The sequence below is a fragment of the Aulostomus chinensis genome, chromosome 7 (genome assembly GCF_037954235.1).
Source record: "Aulostomus chinensis isolate RoL2024-O1b breed Wild chromosome 7, RoL_Achi_v1.0, whole genome shotgun sequence".
NCBI lineage: Eukaryota > Metazoa > Chordata > Actinopteri > Syngnathiformes > Aulostomidae > Aulostomus > Aulostomus chinensis.
In genome coordinates, this window is record NC_141326.1 from 6345176 (window position 1) to 6359767 (window position 14592).

At 40.1% G+C, this 14592-nt stretch overlaps 1 protein-coding gene across 4 annotated transcripts in view; it reads right to left on the reverse strand.

The window, feature by feature from the left end:
• Positions 1 to 14592, reverse strand: part of LOC147258413 (NT-3 growth factor receptor-like) — a 156954-nt gene that overhangs the window by 118043 nt on the left and 24319 nt on the right. Inside the window, exons 3-4 of one of the 4 annotated variants that reach the window (XM_086208287.1) lie at positions 8288 to 8359; positions 7350 to 7400 (exon numbers count right to left, since the gene is read on the reverse strand). The exons of 1 other annotated variant lie outside the window; for it this stretch is intronic. In XM_086208287.1, coding sequence (XP_086064413.1) covers positions 7350 to 7400; positions 8288 to 8359 — 123 coding nt within the window. Of the gene's footprint in view, positions 1 to 7349; positions 7401 to 8287; positions 8360 to 14358; positions 14505 to 14592 lie in introns of those variants that run through there. 2 more of the 4 variants (XM_086208290.1, XM_086208288.1) reach the window with 2 other exon arrangements.

Below are 14592 nucleotides of genomic sequence, written 5' to 3' on the forward strand. Positions count from 1 at the left end.
GACAAAATTGTCCTTATTAGAGAGAAAATTCACCTCCTCCTGCCATCAGCTGACAACATGGCACCTATAGCCTTAGAAGCCTTAGAGGCAGCTATAGAACCAGACATACACTTTGACAGTTTTTCTACCGTTAGCCTTCATGAGCTCAGTTCAATCATTTCCTCCTCTAAACCATCCTCCTGTCTTCTAGACCCCATCCCAACTAAGCTGCTTAAGGACTCTCTACCCCTCGTTAGCACCTCTCTCTTGGACATGATCAATGTGTCGCTGTTATCTGGTTACGTCCCACAGTCCTTTAAAGTGGCAGTAATTAGACCCCTTCTCAAAAAAGCAACCCTGGATCCAGAGGTTTGGCCAACGACAGACCGATATCAAATCTTCCTTTTCTCTCCAAAATTCTGGAGAAAGCAGTTGCTAAACAGATGTGTGACTTTCTACAAAGCAACAGCCTATTAGAGGATTTCCAGTCAGGTTTCAGGATTCATCATAGCACAGAAACAGCACGAGTCAAAGTTACCAATGACCTTCTACTAGCATCAGATGAGGGACTTGTCTCTGTGCTGGTCCTGTTAGATCATAGCGCAGCTTTTGATACCATTGACCACCATATCCTTCTACAGAGACTGGAACATGTCATTGGCATTAAAGGAACTGCACTAAACTGGTTCAGGTCATATTTACTAGGTCGATCTCAGTTCGTACTAACTAATGATAACCCCTCGAAATCCACTGTAGTCACGTATGGTGTTCCACAAGGCTCTGTGCTTGGACCAATCCTCTTCACCCTTTATCTGCTTCCTCTCGGTCACATTATTAGGAAACACTCAATTAAGTTTCACTGCTTTGCTGACGACACATAGCTGTATGAAATAAATCAGCTGACTAAACTGGAGGCCTGTCTAAAGGAGATAAAAACATGGATGACCCATAGTTTCCTTCTATTAAACTCTGATAAAACTGAAGTCATTGTCCTGGGCCCAAAACATCTTAGAGACACCCTATCTAATGAGATAGGTACCCTGGAAGGAATTACCTTGGCCCCCATTACGACTGTTAGGAACCTAGGAGTTCTTTTCAATCAGGATCTGTCCTTTAACTCCCACATTAAGCAAATTTCTAAGACTGCTTTCTTTCATTTATGAAACATTGCTAAGATCAGACACATCCTGTCTCAAAAAGATGCAGAAAAACTCATCCATGCCTTTGTCACTTCCAGGCTGGATTACTGCAATTCCCTCCTATCAGGCTGCACCAGTAGGTCCCTAAAGACTCTCCAGCTGGTCCAAAATGCTGCTGCCTGTGTGTTGACGAGAACTAGTAGAAGAGACCATGTCTCTCCTGTACTGGGTTCTCTAAATTGGCTCCCTGTCAAATTGAGAATAGAAGTCAAAATTCTCCTTCTAACATACAAAGTCCTCAACAGTAAAGCTCCTTCATACCTGACAGAGCTCATAGTTCCCTATTATCCAGCTAGAACCCTTCGCTCCCAGGATGCAGGGCTACTTGTGGTTCCTAGAGTTTCTAAAAGTAGAATGGGAGCCAGAGCCTTCAGCTATCAGGCCTGGATGCAGACACCCTCACTACCTTTAAGAGCAGACTAAAGACCTTCCTTTTTGATCAGGCTTATAGTTCGGGCTGCTTAGGCTGGCCCTGAGATATGCTGCTTTTGGCTTAGGCTCGTGGGGATCTCCCATGGTGCACTGGGCTTCTCTCTCCTCCTCTATTCCCTCTCTGTCCTCCTACATGTGTCATACATAAGTCATACTCATACATATTACTAACTCGTCTTCTTCTCCGGAGCCTTCGGGCTCCTTTCATCCCAGATCCCGGGTGCTGCTGGAGGAGGCTGCAGACCTGAAGAGGCTCAAGCTGCCACCCATAGCTCCACCTGCTCACGTCCCCGTCTATCCATCAATCTCTTCCCTTTCTCTCTCCCTTTATCTCTGTCCCACTCTTTCCTTCTGCATATCTGTCTTCCTCCATTAGCTGTCTTTGTCTCTGCCCCGCTCTCCTGCTCTCTTTCCCCCCCAACCGGTCAAAGCAGAAGGCCGTCCCAATTGAGCCTGGGTCTGCTCGACGTTCCTGCCTGTTAAAAGGAAGGTTTTCGTCGCCGCTGTTGCAGGATGTACTTGCTCATGGTGAATTGTTGGGTGTAAATTCATTGAAGGAGTGTGGTACTAGACCTGCTCTACCTGTAAAGTGTCATGAGATAACTTTTGTTGTGATTTGGTGCTATACAAATAAAACTGACTTGACTTGACTTAATATGGTCGCGACTTTAATGTCCCATTCAGGAATTTCTCTTGAGAAACACAACTAAATAAGTGAGGAATTGGACAAATAACTATTTCTGGATAAACAACCTGAATATGGAACCTTAATCAAAAACAGTCTTCCAGCGCTTTTTTCAGAAGCCACCTAGGAGGTGAGAAAAAGGAACTGTTTCCATGTCAGCTTTAGAAAGCTCCTCAAAGTTATCTCCCTTCATTGAGAAAGACAACTTGGTTGATGTTGTGGACATGAAAAGTAGTTTGATTGACAAGTGATAAAACTACAGACTGTTACCCCCACTACCACCACACACACACACACACACACACACACACACACACACACACACACACACACACACACACACACACACACACAGAAAGAACCTATATGCTGCATATATGCAAATATATGCAACCTATATGGTGCACGTATGCGCATATCTGCCACATATAGGTCCCAAATAGGCTACAGACATGTCGCATATAGGTTGCATATATGTTCAGGTTTTGAATTATGGATTTAATAATTCATATGCATGAAGGCATATTGGTTTTAAATTGTGAACATGGGAAAGAATCTATGTATGTCATATAGGTCCACATATAGTTTTGACATATAACTGAACTGTAAAAAAAATTGGCCCATTGCCATTATATGTAACCTATATGTACATATATGCAACCTAATAATATGTCCACACATATGTCACCTATATGTCTAACCTATATGTGGACATGTGTGTTACATATAGGTTTTTTTCCGTGTGGGCACACACACACACACACACACACACACACACACACACACACACACACACACATCCTTGTACTTATATCTTTTGTGAGGACTTTCATTGACATAATACATTCCCTAGTGCCACACCCTAAACCTAACCATCTCAATTTACTGCCTAACCTTAACCTTGATCCGAAACCTAACCAGAACCTAATTCTAACCTCGACCCTAAAACCAAGTCTTGACCTTCAAACGGCCCTTTGAAGATGTGAGGACCGGCTAAATTGTCCTCACTAAAAAAATAAAAGAGAAAAAGGCAAATCCAGAAGGTTGGATTTTGGGACTAGTTTTTTAGTTTCTACAGGACCAACCATCCTGCAGTAAAAGAGCTCGTCAGAACAGAAGGTGCAGCTGAACATAATCACAGCAGCTGGAATCTAACAAAAGCTGTGTCAATGTGTTTTCGCCAAACTGGCAAGAAAAAGAATGGAGAGGGACTGATTCATAGTGACCAGAACTAGCCACAGAGCATGGTAATGTCTATTAGTGACGCAGGCTAGGTCAGCCATTCATTAATGCAGATTTTGTAACTTGTCAGGAAGGTTCAGATCCTGAAGACAACCCTGTGCATCACTGATGATGGTCTGTTTTATGGTCGGTCAGACAGTCTGATTTAACTGCCCTATATTTATACAAAAAATAGAAATCATAATACCTTTTTAAGATGTGAAACAATGTCTCAGGCTAAAGGTTTACATGAGTAGCTGCAGTGAATATACAGGGAACAGACACAAAGAATGTATCAATTTAAAAAATAGGAAAACCCTGTATGTCTGTCTTTGTCTGTCTTTGACTCAATTAAGTGAACAATTGTTCATCCAATCAACATAAAATTCTGTGTGTGCTTTGTTGGTGCCTCGAGGAAGTGCAGCATGGATTTCTAGTCTGAGGTGATGGCAGTTCTTTTTCTATGATAGTCATTTAAGACACCAGTAGGGTAACAAAGACGACTGACACAGTGAAGGAACGATAGAGCATTGTCACACACATTCTTCAGTTCTAAATGAAAAAACAAACATTGAAATTAGAGTTTAAATTGGGCCTTTAAAATCACAAGTTCGGTGTTAACATGACTCAGCCAAATGATAATGGTTTGAAATAGGGAAATCCCTGCTCATTCAGTGTATAAGCAACAGTGAGCCAGTCTATGATTTGGAGGACAAAGAAATTTAAGAATACATTATAATACACATGTAGGAATTACTGAAAGCTCATCAGAGAGACAGAAATAGAAGGGGATGGAATGTGTGTTGTTCATGCTGTCTCTGCTCTTCTTTCCTGTCCTGAGAGGAATACTGATGAAGGCCATAATCTCACCAGCTATGAATAATAAACATTGTTACATCAGCAGCTGAAGGAAGAGAGGGACACAGATGGATCTGGAATCAGAGGAGGATATCTGTGTAACGGTCCCATCATGGGACTGTGACATACACATCAGGACCATGTCAAATTTGAGTTAAAGATATCTGGTTTTGGATTCTTATTTGTGTTTCTTGTTCTGCCATTAGTGTGTTCCTTCTAATTTTGTTCACTCTGGTCATTCCCGTTTTTTTATTTTGAAAGCTCTTTCCTTCTGTGTCTGTGTGCTTTTCATCATTTTCCTTTCTTTGTATTTGTGACTTGCCAGTTAATTAATAGCTTGCAATCAGGTAATTCCACAGGGTGACCCTGGCTTTTATTACACTCACAGCAAAGCGCACTACATTGTTGCAAAGTGGATCAAACCATTGCCTTCCAATTCACTTGGTTCACTGCATCCACTACAGCCTCTATGATGGCTGTTCAGACTGTGAGAAGGAGCTCCACCTATACTTAAACTTATAATCATGATCATAAATGAGAAAGTGGTACAAACTTGATTTTCTTGTTGGTTGTGCATAGTTCTGTGTTATTATCCATTGTAATGTGAATTCTTTCATGTCAAATTCTGGGATTCTGTTTGATTTTGAAAAAATGTGAATTCATGGCAGAACTTCTAAAGAACATAAATTCTACCCCCACTGGGCAGTGTAATTATTGAAAATAATAAAAGTTAAGGTCCAAGAACAACTAATAAGATGAAAGAAGGCTTCGCTGAATCGCTGGGGTGCATGCATGCTTTGTTGGATTATATTGGTAATACATATACATCAAAGTCTGCCGCTCTCCCTCTCTAACACTCCTCCCCCACATTCACTGTGATCATCTCTCCTCTTGATGTCTTCTTTGCCTTTTCTTTCCTATTCTCAAACCCATCAACCAAAACAACCAAGCTGTTTTTTTTTCTGACATTCAGACAAGTTCAAACCTCTGTATGGCCAGTGTCTATTTAACATTTTAGATGTCTTTCCAGAACATATTAAATATTTTCTGAGCATGTGAGATTTGCAGTGAGGCTGTCCTCTGCTCTATCAGTTGGTTCTAAAATACAATGAATTTATGTGAGTTGAAACCTTGATCATGCTTGAAGAGCAGGGATAGTGGGATAATACCTGCTGAGGTGTCCATTATCAAAGTTAATGGAGGACACAGCACCTGAACTGTTTTTAAGTCCTCATGATGGACATTATGAAGGACATTGTCCTGCTTATACCATGGTCAATTGCCAACAAGTTTTTTATTTATTTTAAAATAAAAATATAACTCTGTAACTCCATTGTGGTCTCCATTGTGATATTTTAGGTTTCCTGGTAGTACGATTCAAATTTCACTGTTTATAAACAAAACCAACAATAAATATAAGGTGACAGTATGTTTACCAGAAAAATCACTGTCCCCAAATTATTATGAATATATTTTAGGAACAAATCCAAATCTTGTCTTTATGTTGGCCTACTGTCTTTAGCTCCCATAAATTGAGAGTTGATTGCGAATGGGATGTGACTTTCACGTATGATAAAAAGTAAGTTGTGATTAACTTCTGTCACAATCCTGTGCTGTTGAAAAGACCACATAAGAAAAGACAAAACTTGTTAATAAGAGATTCTGTATAGATGGAGTGGAACTAATTCATAGGTGTCAATATATCCTGTTCGGCTTTCTTCTTGAGGTACTTGTTGGCTGAGCCAAGACAAGGCACAGTTACTTGTATTATAAATAGAATATATACTGTACCTGCATCCTTTATTCAGACAATACATCCTCATTGGAAAACAACAGCATAGATCACCTACTGTTAGTGTCCTTTGACATGATCATATCTGATACCCAGTACAGTTGCCTTTCCTGATGTCACAGTGCTATGGCTACACCAAAAAAGACTGGTTGTTTATTATTGTAACTAGTACTAGGTTATTCTCCTGTAAAAATCAGCCTTTATAAGCCACCAATGTGAAACAGAAAGTCAGTGTTGGCTTTCTGTTCTTCATTTGTGTTCCTATAGCATGTTTACTGGCCTGAAAACTAAACCACAGTCAGTCAAGGTCTGAGTTTCTATGGAAACAACACCACCCTGACCAGAAGGAGAGCATAAAGATGTCTGTGGTACAGTATGATCACAGAAATCACCTACAAGAAAATAGAATATATTTGGTCATTCATATTCCAACAGAAAATATTAAAAAGTATTCATACATACACACACACACACACACACATACACACACACACACACACACACACACACACACATACACACACACACACGTGTGTGTGTGAGAGTATTGCCATGTTCAGGGAATACAAGATTAAGAGACATTTTACATCCAAACATGCGAACTATGCCACAAACTTGTCATTGTGATAAAAAGAAGAAAAAAAAACAGAACTGCCCTCTGACCTTATTCCCAGGCAAAATAGTTTTACAAAGCAGTTGAGCTTCCAGGAAGTTGCATGGAATGTTAGCTACAAGCTATCACACATGCTCACTATACACATGAAACCTTTCTCTAAAGGTAAAAGTTTGGAAGACTGTAGATAGTGTAGAAATCATCAATTTAAAGTAGGGCCCAACCAATTTGGATTTTTGGGGTCAATGCTGATTTTGATATTAGGGAATAGAAAATTCAAATAACCAATATAATGGCCCATTAATTTTGTTTTTACATTTTTCATATGATAAAAGACAAAATACCTGCTTTTGTTTGCTTAAATATTGGTCCTAACACTTGTTACAAACATTTATGTTGAAGGGCAACACCCACTATCATCTCAGTAAACATAATGTCTCTCTAACAGTGTCATCATTTGCAAAGTTATACATTTATTGAAGTAGAATTCATGGTCAGCTGTCACTGGTGTACATAGCATTGCACAGTGTCTAATTAGAAGTAGTGTACGGTACTAAAAAGCCAACTCACTCTTTGGGGTTGCTCTGGAGCATGCCATGAGAAGAGTCGGACCGCCCTCTACTGGATACAAAAGGACGTAATTTCTAAGAAAAACACCATATTAGCGGCATTTTATAAGCGAAATTTGAGTGTCAAAATCGGCATGAATCAGCCAACTTTTGGCCGAGTATCGATTATGCTCTATTGGCAATATTCAGTCAATTACATATTGTTGTTATCATCCTCCGCTTATCCCATTGTTGGTCCAATTACACTGGCCAGTCTATTAATTGATCAGGCCCTAATTCAAAGAAGAATCTTGTTTCTTATCTGCTACCATGCTGGATTGATTGTCATTATTCTACCTTTTATTTTACTTTTTGGTAAACGTCACTTTCTATTGTATGATACTTCTCACAAGAACTCTAGAAACTGTTTTAACCAGGACCACCATCATGACATCGATTGAAGTTAGCAGTGCAATGCGAGGTATTGTGGGACTGGCCTCAGTCTTTTCAGCACTTTAAAGAACTGAGAACGTTAATCTATAAATTAAGTTACGTTTCAAAATTTCAGGGATTTGGATGATTTCTATAAATATGTGTGCTCCCCATCCCTCATATTACATGTCTTCTGCATGTGATTTATCTTGAATTTTGTAAAATGCTAGATGCATTTTTTCAATCCCTGTGTTTCTTCAGTGAGTTATGTTTCATGTTGGATTTCATTGGGCTAGTTGAGCCTGAACCTTTGTAAATTTAGATTACAGCAACCTGTTGATATGAAGTCCTAGTTCTAACCGTACACACGGTCAAAACACAACATGGAAAATGGTCTTTATTCTGGCTGTATGGGTACTCATACAAAAAAAACACTACAGTTCTATTTGATTGGTGTGTATTTTTGTGTGCCCAAGAGCAGGCATTGTTGACAGTCTGTGTTTGTGCATTGTGGATGTGGGCACTCACATGTAGCGCAGTTGGGGGTTTTTAGAGAAAACTCGAGGCTGGATGGTACGCAGGCTGCTCCTGGTGATGGTTCTACAACAAACGCACACACAAACAAGAAGGATAAAGATGACATGAATATTGCAGGTCCAAGCAATTTGAAAGAATGAAAAAAGGAGTGATTACAGGAACAAACAAAGGAAGAAGAAAAAGAGCTATCATAAACTGAAGAATATGCCCAAAAAAGAACACAATTAAACTGATGAATCCACTGTAAACATGTTTAGTCCTGCAAACAATGGAATGGAGAGTGACTCTGCCCAGCAGCGTGTAGCTGACAGCATAAGGACAACAGCAGGTGTTTAGGCTGCCAGTGATGAGGGCAGAGTTGATACAGCTCTTCTTTCCCCCCTTGTGTTTTGAAATAATCTGTGTCCAATCCTTCAAGCTGCAACACTTCAGTGACCTTTATAGAACAGTTTTTAACTCCTCCTGAGGGAAAGCTAATGTCATACAAACTGGAGCTGTCCCAGTGTTTATGCATTATCTTTGCAAAAATTTAAAAACATGGACATAAAGCTGGCATCCACTCAAAAAGCTGATGTTACATTTATCTGTGTTCAGTTGTTATTCTAAGGAGACAACATTCCTCTTCAGTATAAGTGTATAGAATTTATTAATCTCTCTGGAAATATTTTAACCATAAGGATGTAATGCTGGAATTATTTGTAATGCTTTTGAACAAATATACTGATTTCCAATAATCTGAATTTGCAGTAGAGTGGGCTATACTTGTTCCTGGTAAAAGTCTGTGCTAAGTTCCAAATGGATTTTGGGGTACGGAGCTTGATTTGATTTGATTTGATTTCCATTTTTTGATCTGATGTACTGGTTCAAAAGAAGCTACGTTTCCTTCAATTGTATAGATTGAATGCAATGTTTATAAAAGGATTAATGGAGCCTCAAGCATATGTCTGACAGGCCATTAAAGACAGTCAATAAAGGAGAGAGAGGATAACAAGACATTGTGGCATTTGATACTAATTCTAATACAAACAAATACAGACGTTATGTCAGTACAGTTACAAAAAATACTGATATGAATATATTTATATTTTATTAGGCAGGTGGAATGGTGTTGTAGTGATTAGCGCTGTTGCCCCACAGCAAGAAGTTTCTGGGTTTGAGCATGGGGTGTTTCTGTGTGGAGTTTGCATGTTCTCTCTGTGCCTGCTTGGGTTCTCACTGGGTACTCCAGCTTCCTCCCACAGTCCAAAGACATGCAAAAGGGGACGAGGTTAATTGGATTCTCTAAATGGACTGTAGGTGTGGCTGTGAGACTGAATTGTTGTCTGTCTGTATGTGCTGGTCCTGCAATGGACTGGCAACCTGTCCAGGGTGAACCCTGCCTCTCACTTGAAGGCAGCTTGGATATGCTCCAGCCCCTGCAACCTTTAACAGTATAAGCAGTTAAAAATGGATGGATGGATGGATGGATGGATATTTTACCAAATCTGCTACTATGGATTCCTAGACAAGTGATTTTTAGATTTCACAGACAAGCATCAATAATGTTATGTGACTTTAAAAATGAAATTTGTATGTTCACACCAGAAATGAATAGTGCTATCCCTTAGGGTTACATAACGTGGCTGTCCCTTTAACAATGTTGTGTGCAGGAGTGAAATTTGGTTATAAATTATAATTAATGATCATCAAATATGATCATGAATTATTCTTAAAAAAAAAAATTTATAAAGCTTATTAATAGAGATTATCAATAAAATGGGGCACCACCGGACAATCCAGACCAATAACCAAACAGTAAATGTTGTCTCAAAGGGTGTTCATTCAGAAATGTCAATATTTGTAAAATGCTGGTATTTCTAGAGTGAACAGAAGGTGAGGAGGTCAGCACTGACTTTGACAACCAGCTTTTATCACAATATACAAGCAAATACACTCGGACAACTTCTCTTTAAAATACAGCAAGATTTATTAACATCAGTAAAATTCAATCTTCAATTAACACTTCTGTCCAATAAATCCTACCATACATTACAACTAATAACAGAATACAAGTGTGTGTGTGTGTGTGTGTGTGTGTGTGTGTGTGTGTGTGTGTGTGTGTGTGTGTGTGTGTGTGTGTGTGTGTCTGTGTGTGTGCGTGTGCATGCATATGCCTGAGGGGAGGCAGAGCAAGATGGCGGGCATGACTCGTCACAGGCACGTCACCTAGGGTCACCCGGAAGGAGGGCAGCTGAGCTGACTGATCAGGAGATTTAAACTCTCTGGGACGGTATGTGAGATTGTCTGTGTATGTGTGCTTTCATTTGAAAGGAAGAGGTAGAGATATTCAGCAGCAATTCTCTGCCGATCGAGTTCAAGGAGCAGTATTTCTAATGGCTTCTCCCACTCAGCAATACATCCACTAAGAAAACAACTCTGGTATTTGGAAGTTCCATTCTGAGAAATGTGAAATTAACGATACTGGCGACCACAGTCAAGTGTAGTCCAGGGGCGACATCGAGTCAAATTTAAAACTGCAGGTTAAAAGTAAACGTAAATAGGATAAAATTGTTGTTCATATCAGCAATAATGACAAATGACTATGCTAGTCGGAGGTCACAAAAATTTATATTGAGTAGGTGTGTACATTTGCGAAGACAATGGAAGACACTGTAGTGTTCTCTGGTCCCCTGCCTAATCAGACCATCAACAACATGTTTAGCCGCATGTCATCGTTCAACCGCTGGCTGTCAAGGTGGTGTCCTAGTGGGCTTCATAGATAATTGGAAAACTTTCTGGGGGAGACCTACTGTGATTAGGAGAGATGGCATTCATCCCACATTGGACGGAGCTGCTGTCATTTCCAGAAATATGGCCCAGTTTGTAATAGAACCAAAACCCTGACAACCCAGAGTTCTGACCAGGAAACAGAGCTGCCGTCTTACACAGTTCTCTGCGCGTCCATTAGGGCAGTTACCCATCCAATGCCTTATAGAGACTGTGTCTGTCTCGACCACATTAGTTTATTCACTCAGATTCTTCTTGCAGAGGAGTCACACAGAAAAACCTAATCATAATTAACAAAACCACTGAATTATCCTAAAGGAATATAAAAATTAGAAGTGAACTATTAAATATCAGATCTCTGATGCAAAAAACTGAATTAGTGAATGAATTAATTTCTGTCAACTGTATTGACCTGCTCTGTCTCACTTAAACCTGGCCACGTGATGATGAGTATGTTAGTCTTTACGAATCCACTCCTCCTAGTCACATTAATACTCATATTCCTTGAGGCTCTGGCCGAGGAGGTGGAGTTGCTGCCATTTTTGACAGACGTTTAGTAATAAATCCAAAACCCAAAATAAGTTTCAATTCATTTGAAAGCCTGATTCTCAGTTTGTCTCATCCAGCCTGGAAAACAATACAGCCGCTCTTATTAATTATTGTGTACCGCCCTCCTGGTCCTTACTGTGAATTCTTATCTGAATTCTCAGAGTTTATATCCAGTTTAGTTCTCAAAACAGATAAATTCATTATTGTGGGTGAATTCAATATTCATGTGGATGTTGATAACGACAGTCTGGGTACTGCATTTATATTTCTTTGAGACTCAATTGGTTTTCATCACTCTAAACATGAACCCACTCACTGTCATAACCACACCCTTGACCTCATCCTAACAAATGGAATTGAAGCCGAACATCTAGTTGTATGTCCATAGAATGCGCTTTTATCAGACCATCAATTAATCACTTTCAAGTTTTTACTAATCAACTACACTCCATTGAGTAAAACCGTAGTTTCCAGATGTTTGTTCCGTCAGGCCGTAGCTAGATTTAAGGAAGAGATTCCACTGGCGCTAAATTCAGTGTCATGTCCTGTTATAACAGAGGACACTGTTGTCAACCTTAGTCCCTTCCAAAATGATCATTGTATCAATAGTGCAGCAGGCACCTTACTAACAACTTTAGACTCTATTGCCCCATTAAAAAAGAAAACTACGAATCCAAGGAAACAAGCACCTTGATACAATTCCAACACCAGACAGCTTAAACAAAAAACTCAGAAATTGGAAATGGTTCTTCTCCAAACTGGAGGAGTCACATATAGTCAGGTGATACAGCCTTAAAAGCGATAAAAAAAAGCCCTTTGTAAAACTAGAGCAACCTACTACTCGGCACTAATCGAGGATCAGAGAAACAACTCCAGGTTCCTCTTCAGTACTGTGGCCAGACTGACAGAGAGCCACAGCTCTATTGAACCAAGTATTCCTGTTTCCCTGGGTAGTAAAGACTTCTTTAATGACAAAATTATACATAATAGAGAGAACATTCTTCTCCTCCTGCCATCAGCTGACAACATGGTACCTATAACCCCAGAAACCTTAGCAGCAGCTGTAGGACCAGACATACACTTTGATAGTTTTTCTCCCATTAGCCTTCATGAGCTTAGTACAATAATTTCCTCCTCTAAACCATCCACTTGTCTTCTACATCCCATCCTAACTAAGCTGCTTAAAGACTCTCGACCCCTAGTTAGCACCTCTATCTTAGATATGATCAATGTGTCACTGTTATCTGGTTACTTTCCACAGTCCTTTAAAGTGGCAGTAATTAAATCCCTTCTCAAAAAAACAAAAAAAGCAACCCTGGATCCAGAAGTTTTGGCCAACTACAGACCAATATCAAATCTTCCTTTTCTCTCCAAGATTCTGGCGAAAGCAGTTGCTAAACAGCTCTGTGACTTTCTCCATAGCAACAGCCTATTAGAGGATTTCCAGTCAGGTTTCAGGATTCATCATAGCACAGAAACAGCACTAATCAAAGTTGTCAACCTCCGACTGGCATCAGATGAGGGACTGGTCTCTGTGCTGGTCCTATTAGATTACAGTGCTGCATTTGATATCATTGACCACCATATCCTTCTACAACCACCGGAACATGTAATTGGCATTAAAGGAACTGCACCAAACTGGTTCAGGTCATATTTACTAGGTCGATCTCAATTCATACTCACTCATGATTATCCCTCTGAAACCAATACAGTCAGCTATGGTGTTCCACTGCTTGGACCAGTCCTCTTCACCCTTTATCTGCTTCCTCTAGGTCACATGATAAGGAAACACTCAAATTCTTTTTACTGTTATGCAGACTATAGACAGCTGCACTTATCAATGCATTCACATGAAACAAAGCAGCTGACTAAACTGGACGCCTGTCTAAAGGAGATAAAAACATGGATGACCCATAATTTCTTTTTATTAAACTTTGACAAAACTGAAGTTATTGTGCTGGGCTCAAAACACCTTAGAAACACCCTATCTAATGAGATAGTTACCCTGGATGGCATCACCCTGGCCCCCAGCACGACCGTAAGGAACCTAGGAGTTGTCTTTGATCAGGATCTGTCCTTTAACTCCCACATTGAGCAAATTTCTAGAACTGCTTTATCTCATTTGCCTAACATTGCTAAGATCAGGTACATCCTTTCTCAACCAAATGCAGAAAAACTAGTCCATGCTTTTGTCTCTTCCAGGCTGGATTACTACAATTCCCTACTATCAGGCTTCACCAGTAAATCCCTAAAGACTCTCCAGCTGCCCGAAAACACTGCTGCCTGCGTGTTGACAAGAACTGGTAGAAGAGACCATGTCTCTCCTGTACTGGCTTCTCTGCATTGGCTCCCTATCAAATTCAGAATAGAATTTAAAATTCTCCTTCCAACATACAAAGTCCTCAACAATTAGGCACCTTCATATTTGACTGGGCTCATAGTCCCCTATTATCCAAGTAGAGCCCTTTGCTCCCAGGATACAGGGTTACTTGTGGTTCCTAGAGTTTCTAAAAGTAGAGTGGGAGGCAGAGCTTTCAGCAAACACAAGTTTGATCCACTTCAGATGGATCAAATCACAGTTTAAGTTAAGTGTGGTTACACAAGCAAACAGTGGTAACAACAACACAAAGAATATTTTAACAATATTGTTAACAGCAGCAGCGGACGTGGCAGTCCATATAACAACAAAGCAAACAGTTCAAAACACTCTTAACACTAAAATTTGCCCAGACCTACAAGCCTCTTACTCTTGTGCAGGTGATGAGTTTGGTCCTTCCTCTGTGTCCTTTTTGTAGGCGAGATGGCATCGGTTAGCGGCTCTCGGCGGCTACTGTGTCTTCCCAGCAGGATGGCTAGTGTCCGGTTAGTTGTCCAATTCTGGCTCACTCCCTGGGAATTAGGGATCAGCTTTAAAGAAGCGAGGTCCTGGTTATCCTTCTTCTTCTTGAAACGAGTAGGGCTTTTTTGACGACCATGTTTTG